This window comes from Octodon degus, unplaced genomic scaffold (genome assembly GCF_000260255.1).
Source record: "Octodon degus isolate 3935 unplaced genomic scaffold, OctDeg1.0 scaffold00015, whole genome shotgun sequence".
In the NCBI taxonomy this organism is placed as follows: domain Eukaryota; kingdom Metazoa; phylum Chordata; class Mammalia; order Rodentia; family Octodontidae; genus Octodon; species Octodon degus.
The window spans coordinates 4,047,713-4,059,876 of record NW_004524591.1 but is presented as its reverse complement, the minus strand read 5'-3'; the positions used below and the strand labels follow the sequence as shown (position 1 = coordinate 4,059,876).

The following is a 12,164-nucleotide window of genomic DNA, read 5'->3' as shown; positions in this document are numbered from 1 at the left end:
AAAAAAAAAAAAAACAAGCAAAAAAAACAAAAACAAAAAAAAATTGTTGTGATTGAGAAGGTGAAGCGGCTAGCAAAGCTGGGATGGAGTACAAAGCAAAGAGTGCTGCCGCTCTGTTGCAAATTTATAGTAATGAGATGTAGAAAGAGGCTGACCAGCTGGTGAACAGTACAGTAATCCAGGCAAAAAGACAGCAACGCTCAGTGAAGCCACACAATGATGCAGCTGGTGAATTGTGATCGTAGCGCTGGTAGGCCTTTTAGACACTCATGTGGAAAGATAGGAAAGGCATATTTTACCTTCATAAATTGAACTTTTAAGGTGAGATGTGGACAGGAACTATGTATTTAGAAGTGTCTCCACCACTTTCCTTGTTGCTGTGATACAATGACTGACAGCCGCAGTTTAACAGACAAGAGGTTTAGCCATGTCTACGTTTTCTAAGGATTCAGTCCATAGTTTGCTGCCCGCAAGGCAGGAAGGACCTACCCCTTAGGTCACCCACCCAACACCCACCTCCAATCAGACCACACCCCTAATGGCACACTCAGCTGCTGAGCTCCCTAGGGGATGAATCCACCAGGGACCCATGATCCAACTACTTTCGAAACCACCATCTTTGATTGTATGAGAGCACTGGAGGCCCCGTGGATCAGAGCCATTACTTCAACAATTGAACCTGATGAGTGAGCAGGTGATGCTGGAGGATGCAAGAGTGGATGAGAATTTTATCAAAGGAAGAAGATATATTTTAAAAATTGCAGAGTGAGAGAAAGAAGGTACAAAACAGCTACTGAGGAATCATTTAGTGGAGTAAGAACAGAGTGAAGAGAAAGAGGTGTCCTCTGAGCACAGGGCATCAAGTTTTCAAAAAGTAAGATCAGTTCTAGACCAACCTGCCGAATAAGCTGGGGCGATAGCTCAGCAGCCTAAGTGCCTGCCTGGCAAGCACAAGGTCCTGAGTTTGATCCCCGGTACAAAAAAAAAAAAAAAAAAAAAAAAAAAAAAAAAAAAAAAAAAAATCAACCTGCCAAATGGTGGAGAGACAGAGGCCAGATATTAAACATGGCAAAGAAAAGACATACAGAAATCTGGATAAAATCTGGTGACAATGTTGATTGGGTTGGATTGAGGGTGTGAAAAGGGAGAAAATAGAAAACAGAAGCAGACAGTTTCTTAAACAAACATGTAGACACCGACACAGACACACACATATCTGAGAATAAAAGACTTACCTGCAGCTGAAAGTGAGCTTTTTTCTTTGTGTATGAGATTTCTGATATGAATAGCAGCCTTCAAAATCTACCAGACAGTTTAAATTCATTTCAATACTACACGTGTTTCTCAGCATTGTTTTAGTACTCCCAAAATCTTTAAATAATAATTCTATTTTATATACCTGTCCCATCATTTACAAAGACAACCAATTTTAGTGATCTTTACTAAATTCCCAAAAAGAATGATAATGGTGCACACAGGGATAATTACAATTTGGTTTTCATTCATATCATTTAATTGATATTGTGATCATTCAACTGGCATCTGCGTTGAGCCACTGAAAGCAGTGGTTCTTTGGGAAGTTTGGACACAGTTTTTAACAAGGAAACACTTATTCATTTCCACTTTTAGTAAATCATCTTGTTGTCTCACTGGTAAGTTTTCAAGGTTAGCAATTGTTTTTAAAAGGTTATTTTTATTACAGGAAAGGCAGACAACGGTGAAAAAGGAGAAGAGTGCCTCAGAGCAGCCAAACAAGGTGGCCAGCAGGAGCACAGTGCAGAGAGCCAACTCAGTGACCGTGGATGGACAAGGCCTGCAGGTGCAGCTTGGGGACCACATTTGATCAATTAATTAATTAATTAATTAATTTGTATTTTAGGGAAAGCTCTACAGGGTATTCAGGGTCTCACTGCTAGATTGGACTCGTAGTGATCTGCCTGTTTACAGCCTCCCAAGGGCTGGGATTACAGGTGAGCGCCGCCATGCCCAGACTCAATTGCTGTCTCAGCGTGCCCTAGGGGCAGGGCCAGCATGGCAGGCCCTGGGATCGAGCCCCCGGCCTCTGAGCCTACTAACAGGCGCTTTAACCCACTGAGCTTTTTGCTAGCCCTCGGGGACCACATTTGAATGACTTCTGTCTCATTACGTTTTTCTCAGAGAAGGAGATGTGTTCAGCTATCAACATGTTTATGTAACATTTTTATTAGCTCAATAGACTGCTTGGGGAAGCTTGTTATTAATTTATCAAGATGTGAGGCTTTTAGTTGATGGACAGAGTGACATTCTGGTTAGATTCATCGCTTATGATGTCATCTCCACTTAAACTGAAGGTGGCAAATCATCCTTTGTCAATCTAAAAACTTTTGCAACTGACTACTAACTATACATTGTTATTATGAATATTTGTGGCATTTGTTTATACACGTTCTCTTTCATTCCATGTAGTTATACGCACATACATATATATTAATAAGCTATAATTTTGAAGAAATATTTTCCTTGTGAAATTGTGTCTTAAGAAAGAAGAAAATGATTTTCTATGTGTGGATGTTTTTCTTACTAAGAATCATTAAGATGAAGAATTTATTTTTATTTATCCAGTTTTTAAAAGTTTTAGATAACCTGCAAACTATATATTTGTAGTCTAAGATTAAAATACTTGAAAAACATTTTAATTGCTGTAAAATCTAAAAAATTATTCTTATGATCTCTGACATCAAAATGACATTTTGTAATCTACATTTTGAGTCATTTTATACAATGGATATAGTTTTCCTTTTTCTTTTATTTTCAACTCCACAAAGTACACCACAGAAAAACTTGCTGAACCCATGAAATTGTTAAGTTATTTAATTCAATAGTTTATTAAACTCAAACATAAAGCATAATTCCAAGTCATAAAAGTATTATTTTTGACAGTATATACTTTGTTATTAAAGACTAAGTGAGGATATAATTTTGGGAAATCATATTTAGCGAGGTCATTGAAGGTCTCAGATGTGAAAGTCGTCCAAATTTCAACAGCAAGACAGAATTATACATGACCTTATGAAATTTTCATTTTAAAAATTCAACATTTAAATTTAGTGTGTTAATTACCATATTGACTAGCTTCAATTCTTTAGTTACTCTGAGTTTCTGTAATGATATTAATGGAAAGAAATCCAAATGTGAAATCCATGTGCGTTTTCTATGTGGCTAGACACATAGCTTTCATCTTGGAAAGAAAATGTGTATGATTTTTTAATATCCTGTACAATTTAGGCAATCTAGTAAATTTTTACAGATATTAACATATATAATTATCTCAATATACATGAGATCCATGCCACCATTACTATCATCATTTTAAAATTATAATAGTGATGTTCAGAAGTGTAATACCTTCCCCAAGTCCACAGCGGCTAGCAGTGCTAAAGCCGGGAACTGAATGAGGGAGAGCTGACTTTGAGTTGATGTGTTTTAACCTAAAGCACACTGTCTCTCTGACTGCCTGTATATAACTGTTAGATTTAGGACTTCTTGATTTTCCATGCTTTGAGTTAAGAATCAGTTTTATTAAATCTGTGGTTTATCAGTTTCTTAAGATTTCAGTAATCATATCTTCATTTTCTCATTTTTAATACCAAGCTACTTATAGATTATTTACAAGCTTTAGACAGACATATCACATTAAAACCATATACAGCTAACATTCTGTGGATGACTGAATCTTTCTAAACTTATACCTTTCATACATTATATAACTTTTTTTTTTCTCAGCTTAAGTTTTTGATAGGGAAATCACAGACATCTGCCCCAAGAAAACAACAGAGGGGGCTCGGGAGATGGTTCAGTAGAATAAGGCACTTCCCTGGCAAGCGCAAGGGTCTGAGTTCAATCCTTGGTTCTGAAAAAAAAGAAAGAAAGAAAGAAAGAAAGGAAGGAAGGAAGGAAGGAAGGAAGGAAGGAAGGAAGGAAAAGAAAGTAGATAATGCTGTAACTTTTTTTATAATTTTTGAGTTTGAAAAAATTGTCATGTTATGTGCAAAGTCTATTATCTACCCACATTTATATAGTTTTAAGGAAGATGTAAAAAAGCAAAAGAATAAACTTAATACGTATTTCATATAAAATGGAAAAAAAATGTTGCTGTTATGGTTATCAATTTTAAAGTGATAAAGTGGTTGCTTTCTTAATCCAGAAAAGCAAAAGTATCTACTAGAAAATTAATTTTTCTATGAGTTTTAAAAATACGTATCCTGAAACAGCATTAAGTTGCAGTCCCGTTTGCACAAAACTCAGTGACAGAAGAGAACTATGCTGTTTAAGAAGACTATTAATCATAGTTAAGCACATTCATCTTACTTCTTTCCAGCTAACCAGTATAATGATCAGGATTATTATTTCTAATTAGAGGAAGTAATAGATCATGTATAACCTTAGGATGAGTCTCATTAATTAACCCAAATCCCAGGGGACTTCAAATGGCGGTGGCTACTCACTCTGTCTCTGTCATCACTCACACTGTAGGTTTATACTCGAGACATATGACCAAATGTCACTGAAATTATATTTTTAACATGCAAGAGATATAAAAATACAGGTGATTACTTCGAATGCAAACAAATAATGAAAACTAAAACAAATCTTTAAACTCTTATACTGACCTTACCTTGTAGCCTAATACTTTGAAATTTCCAAATTACAAAGTCACTGGAGACTAAAGAACCTAGTTGTAATGTTTTACACTCAAGAACAAAAGGGAGACCTTTATACCTACTCCCTAAAATTGAAAATGTGTCTTCCCCCATCCAATTGCTTCTCATGACCATTTTCTAATTCCTTACTATTTTATTTTATGATTGTCAAGATCATAACTAAACAAACACACATAGGATACTTAAATCCATAGTATATATATTCATTAATCTACATTCCCTGACTAATAGTTGTAAATTCATTTAATAACAGTAAATGTATGACTTTTTTCACTCAGTACTTCAATTTTACTAATTATTTGAGAAAAATAATCATTATTATTTTAACTACTTAGGTACAGAATATCATTCTACTATTTTAAGTATGGGAACAATCTTTCAACTGAACCTCTGTCTCCCTGTATATACGATAGATGATAAAATATGTAAAAATAGAAATGAAGAAAATAATCTCAATTCAGAAAGTTCTGTGCTTATAAAACTGAGGGAAACTGACAAGAAGGTGGTATCTGGGGACACAATCCAGACAGCTGCCCATGTGCATTTATGAGAAATGAACAGCTCTGAGCTCTTAGCGTAATTTACATCCTGCAAATTCTAAGAGCAACAGGAGCACAGTGCTCAGAGTAGAATTAATGGCAGAAAGCAGCATTTTGGACAAGTATTTAGAGAAATAACAGAGGTTGGATGTTACAAATCCTGGAAATCTTGCAAGGGAGTGTTGGCTTGCAATGTGGGTGAGAAGAAGAATCTCTGGTGGAAGGTTCAACAGAGAAATGCCCTGGTTAGAATTAAATATTGCAAGGATCCCTCTGGTTAGGTCTAGATTATGGAAATATGAATGTTCAGTGGACACCTACATTGTCACAGGTATGCAGGGCTTGTATGACGAAAGCTTGTTCAGGAAGGAGCTGTAGAGGAAGAGAAGTTTTGGGAACTTAAAAGAATATGTTAAAGACTTGGACACAGTTTTGTGAGAAATTAAACACTCAGGAACAATGCCAACTTGGTTGACACCATGCAAGTGAGAGGATGGGAGTGACGTCACCTAAGAGGGCCACATTATATTCATATTGTCATATTTAATAAGGCTTCTTTGCAGTAAGGCAACCAGTGAAGCAATAGTTGTTCGTTGAAATGGTATGATTCTTCTAAGTGTTTTAATCCTCTTATATTTTTCTAATCCACCCTGTTTCCATACCTACCTATCCTAAAAGTATTATTTGATTTTATATTTTATTTTAACACACTCTCTATACTACATTCTAATGAGATATTTATTTGTTCATAATAATATGCAATTATGTCACAATTGTTTTGAACTATACCTTATTTCTTTCTTATAATGACGCTTTTAAATATTCCAATAAATAAATATCTCTGAAAAACACTTCAAAACATATTTCAAGATAATTCCAAATATTAAATTCCATGTGAATTTATATGCAATGTCACATAAGTGACAAGGTAAATCTTGAGTTTAAGGAGAAAAGCAAAATCATCCTAATAAGTATTTAGCTTCAGGTTTAATACTCTGTTTAAAAAAGTCTTAAGATTCTCACTTCTATTTTAAAACAAGAGGTAACATTGTAAATTAAGCTCAAAATCCACTGAAATGTACATATGTTGTCATTATTTTTGCTTATGATAAATTTAGGAGGTACAATTTTGTACAAGGAAGACAAACAAAGAAATTGAAAACCAGTCTTTGAATGTAGTAGTTTTTGTTGTTTCTTCATTTTTTGCTTTAACAAGTGAGGGGCCCACATTTAATGCCAGTAGTACAGTAATTGATGTATAATTAGTACTTGATAGACATTGACTTGCTGAGCATGTTTGGTTCAGGAGAAAAGATTCAGGGAGGCACTACTGAAATTGCTCAAAGAAAAGTAAAACAGAGAAACAATGACATTGGTGAATGAAGTTGAAAAATTAAGGATATTTCATTCAACTTTATTTATGTAATGTAATTAGTATAATATTATCATTGTCTATATTCATTAGAAAAAAGACTATTTCATTTCGGTGATCAATGGAAAGATTTTGATAAAATATTTTAAAATTAGTTGGATAAACCAAAAAGAAGGGCATGGCACGATGAAGTTATTGTTTCTATTGTTTTATAAAGTATTTAATGATACTTCTAGGGAAGAAATAACACTGAATTAGGAATAATTGGAATATTTACTCAAAAAACAAATCAATCTAAAACTGCTCGACTGATTTCTAGAGAGGTGAATGAGCTATACAAGTTTTAGAAAAAATATCTCACTATTTTAAATTATTTTGTTTCTACTTACCTTGGTTTTATGTAGGTGTGTATTGGGAGGGAAATCAGTTTACTTAAGAATCTTTCTCGTGGGCTGGCCATATAGCTCAGCAGATTAGAGAGCCCGCAAGCAGGCTCAGGGCCCCCCTAGAATGCCTTGTGGGTTTTTTCGTTGTTTGTTTTGTTTGTTCATTTGTTTTTAATTTTTTAAAAGAGAGTACAAATTACAATTAAAACAGAAAAAAATACAAGTGATAAGATTTTCACTTAACAAGTAATATGAATTTCACAGAATTTGTTGTAATACATAGTGCTGTCTTCCAACCAGTTATTCATTTTACCAGATATATGTATATAAAATTGGAAGAAGAGAAAAAAAAAGACAAATGTATAAGAAATTAAGAAAAGAAGAAGTACAAACGTTTGAAAATAGGAGATGAAACAAATTAAAGCATTAACTGCTTCTTTTCTTCTAAGATTTTTTCCTCTAAATTCCAATTTATTCTGCGTGCTTTACTTACAGTTCTACAAATTGTAATTTCATTTTCATATCAGAGCTCCTACAAATAACCTGTTCTTCCTCGCAGCCTCTCTTCTGCCCCCATCTCTATGCCTAGCCAAGGCTAGCCCTCAGTATGCAGGAGTATTCCCATTGGTATACTTCATAGCAAAGAAAAATCACATCTTTGAATTTATGAATTTATATTTTATGGTTTTACTTATTTTAATTTTTAAAGAGTAAAAAATAAACATTATAAATGATACAGAAAAAAATGATATAGAATTTCACTAAACAAAATAAACAGGAATTGAGCAATAGTTGTTAAATTAGATAATATTGTCTTCAAATTAGTTATTCAGACATAAGTATGCAAAATTGGTTAAAAATTAAGAAATTAAAAGAAGAAAAAAATTGAGCATTAACTGCTAATTTCAAGACCAGCAGAAATCAGTAGCAGAATTGCCCAAGGCATTCTTAACATAAACATAAATATATTGATTTAGAAATAGTAAAAGTTCTTCTTGATATAAAGTATGCCTAATAATTTTCTGTATTTCCAAAATTTTTTCTAGATCACTCCTGTGCCTGGTACTCATCCATTGTTAGTTTTTGTGAACCCCAAAAGTGGTGGGAAGCAAGGAGAAAGGTATGTTTTTAAATGCCACATGTATACCACAAGATGCATAAATTAAAAATAAACTAAAATTGTGATATAACAGTGTTTAAAGTTATTTACCACTCTATATTATTTTAACAAGAAATATATGATGCTGACACTTATGTACCATGATAATAATTTCTTCTTTTGTAGTTGCAGCTGTCTCATGACAGCTTTTCAGAAATACTTCAATATCACAGCTTATCATCTGCATTATTTTCATCTCACCTATCAGCCCATTCCTTAATGAAGAGCTTTGTGTACTTTAAGGCCTCACAAACACTGTGAAGTAGAAATTGTCTCTCTGAATGGTCATCAAACAAATGCTGGGTAAATCACATCCCGAAGTAAGGATCAAATCACGTAGCCATCTCATAACCGAAATATAATGCTATGATTTTCTTCAAGTATATTTTGGGGAACATGGGGTCAAATTTTCTGGAGAAGCACAGGAGAGTTTATCTGAATATAATGAACTGCATTGTCAGGAATCTCACTATCCCAGATGATAATATAAAAGTTTATTTTTATAATGAATTAATTATTAATTCATACTAATTGACACAAATATGGAAAGCACTATTTTCACAACAAAAGTTATATTCTTCTACAGAGCACAGTCATAAGCTAAAATGCAGCCATGTCTGCTCGAGGAAGTCTAGATGCCTTAATGCAAATGATACAACAATGAAACACTGCAGTTTACCAAACAAAAAAGAAGTTCCTAGGAATAAGGATTTTTTTTTCATGCATTTGATACAGGGTCTCACTAGGGCAGCTCGGACTCATAGTGATCTTCCCATTTCAGTGTCCCCACAAGCGCTGGGATTACAGGCATGTATCACCACGCCCGGTCTTGGTGGCTGACTTGGCACACCCAGTCGGGGCTGGCATGGTGTGGGGTACCTTGGAGGGAACCCGGGTCCTTATAATTGCTGAGGCAGGCACTTGGACCACTGAGTTATCTCCACTTCCTGGAATAAGGAAATTTTGACAGTAATTTTCTTTCTTGCCATTGAACTTTTGAGTTCATTCCAATGGAATACAGAGTCCTCGCTTTTGAATCACTGTAATCCTAGGTTTTGCATAAAAATAGCTCCTTTTTCATCAACATATAGTTATATTTTCTCTTCTAAACATGATATTAACAATTTTTGAGTAAATGCAAGCTTAACTATTAAAATATTCATTACTCTTTGTTAAAAAGAGTTGCCTCACTACTTTAGGTATAAAATAATAATTTTATAACAATGCCAAAATTACTTTCTCCCAACTACTTATGGTCTGCTTGCTGCATGTATCATAGATATCTTCTTATATAAACTGAATTCACTATTTGACTGATAACAAATGCTCCAACTTACATATATTAATCAAGTCTATGTGATATTACAATACTTGTATATATTTGTAATGTTTAAGTTAAACATGTCTATTTTCTCAAATTTTGCTTTTTTACTTTTTTTTTTTTTTTTTCAGAACCAGGAATCAAACTCAGGCCCTTGTGCGTGCCAGGGAAGCACTTATTCCACTGAGCCATCTCCCCGGACCTTACTTTCTCAAATTTTGAACTTTTCTTTTAATAGCTTTCTGAAAGATTTTAAAATCTTTCCTTCTTGATTTAGAAAAAGTCCATTAGTTAGGGTCATCGTGCTACACCCTAGCACACCAGAACCTGCTTTCCTATAATCGTAACTCGGAACCCTATAACTAAGCTTCCCTCTTCACTCTTTCCTATGCACATTAGTCTTTATTACCACCATTCTAAACTCCACTTCTATGAGATCAGCCTTTTTAGATTCCACATGCGTGACATCATGTAGTTTTTGTCTTTCTGTGCTTGTCTTTGTCCATTTAACTTAATGATTTCCGGTTTCATTCATGTCATCACAAATGACAGGCTTTCATTCTTTATGGCTAAATATTATCCCATTGCATGCATGTACCATATTTCATCCACTTATCAGTTGATGGGCACTGGTTTTTCCAGGCCGTGGCTCCAGTGATGAGTGCAGCCTGGATGCACAGATTCCCTCTTTTCTGTGGTACTGGAATTCATCCCTGGGCTTTCGAGCACATGCAGCGAGTCCTCCATTGTTGAGCAACATCCTCATTTCCCCACTTCCTTTGTAAGATCCCCAGTGGAATTGCTGTGTCTGGTAGTGCTTTCTTGGTTTAAGTTTTGAGCAAATTTTCTATTGTTTTTCATAATAGCTTGTCTACTCTACATTCCCATTGACAGTTGTAACCTTTCTCTTTCCTGCACATTGTTGCCAACACTTATTATACCAAGTTTTTGGTCATAATCATTCTTACTGGAGTGAAAGGAAATCCATGTGTTGTCTTAATTTGCAGGCCCTTGAGAAGTAGTGAAGTGGAAGATGCTTTTCATACAATGTGTCTGTGGACTATGTGATTTCTTCAAAGCAATTTCTACTTGGAACTATGTTTTTAATTTGCTTTTATTTTTGTTTCTTCACTATCGAGTTTTCTGAGATTGTTGTACATGCTGGATATTCAGCCCTTGCAAAATGTGTAGTTTGCAAATACTTTCCTCTATCTTATATATTATTTATTGTGTTGATTGTTTCTTTTACTATGCAAGGCTTTTTACTTTACTGTATTCTCTCTTGTTAACAGGAACACTTAAGTATACACATATGCAGAAAAAGAATTTGATAAAATTTAATATCCCCTCATCACAAAATCTAGAACAAATTAGTTATGGAAGGAACAGCATTCAACATAACAAAAACCTTTATAACATGGTTCATATCACCCTATATGGGGCAAAACTGAAAGTGTTCCTTATAAGTTCTGGAAAAAGACAAAGATTCCTGTTTTCTTCAGTTTTATTCATAATAGTGCTGAAGATCTTTTTTTTTTTTTTTTTTTTTTTTTTTTTTTTTTTTTTTTGAACGGGGATTGAACTCAGGCCCTTGTGCTTGCCAGGGAAGTGCTTATTCTACTGAGCCATCTCCCAGACCCCAGTGCTGAAGATCTTAACCAGAGCTATCATGCAAGACAGAACTAAGGGACTTCCTGGTTGAAAACAGAGAAGTCAAGTGGCACCACTTAAAAATGATGTAATTTTGCATATGTAAGACCCCAGACACTCCACCAAAGAACTTTTAGAATAAATAAATCAATTCAGAAAAGCTACAGCCAAAAAGTCAACATGCGGGCTGGTGAGATGGCTCAGTGGTCTAAAGCACCTACTTAGAACAAGCTAAGCCAAGCAAAGCACAGGAACTGCGGTTCAATCCCCCAGTACCACATGCCAGCCAGCCCCGCCCTCTGGTGGGCTGAGCTGCCCACACACAAAATAAATAAATAAATAAATATTTTTAAAAAAGTCAACATGCAATAATCAGTAGTGTGGATGCATTCTAATGGTGCAGTGTGTGACACAGTGATCAGGAGAATAATCCACCTCCAGTGACTCCCACAACTTAAATACCTTGGAATAAATGAAACAAAAGAGGTGAAAGATCTCTAAAATCACAAATACATATTTATATAATAGAAAACATGGGTAAAAGAAATGAAAGAGGTCATGTATATATAAATGCACAAAGAGAGAGGCAGAGACAGAGAAATTAGAGCTACATATTGTGCTCAAATGTTAAGTGCATCGATATTCTTCAAATGTCCATGCATTCATATGATCTGTAGATTCACTGTACTCTCTGTCAAAGCATTAGTGGTAGTCTCTCTTTTTTTGGCAGCCTGAAGATGCCTTGAGGGCATTTCTGGTTTGCTGTGAGTATCTGGGTTCAAACCACAGCATCTTGAGCGTGAGTGCTTTGTTGAAGTAGGCACTTACACAATTGAGCTAATGGGCAGGCCCCCTAGTGGTAGTCTTTACAGAACTGAAAAAGGCCATCATAATGTTATTTACCTCTGCAAAAATACTTAATACCCTAAGCTATCTTAAGGAAAAATTAAAAAGCAAGAAGCGATATGCTGCCAAACTTTGAAATACACTACAACACTGGGGGAGTTAGTAGAGTGTGGTATTTGTATACATATATA

General features: G+C 34.8%; 1 protein-coding gene across 2 annotated transcripts in view; it reads left to right on the top strand.

The window, feature by feature from the left end:
• Dgkb (diacylglycerol kinase beta) overlaps positions 1-12,164 on the top strand; it is a 705,005-nt gene that overhangs the window by 257,741 nt on the left and 435,100 nt on the right. For both annotated transcript variants that reach the window (XM_023709934.1, XM_023709933.1), the window contains 2 exons: positions 1,703-1,819; positions 8,044-8,117. In XM_023709934.1, the coding sequence (XP_023565702.1) occupies positions 1,703-1,819; positions 8,044-8,117 (191 nt within the window). The remainder of the gene's footprint in view (positions 1-1,702; positions 1,820-8,043; positions 8,118-12,164) is intronic.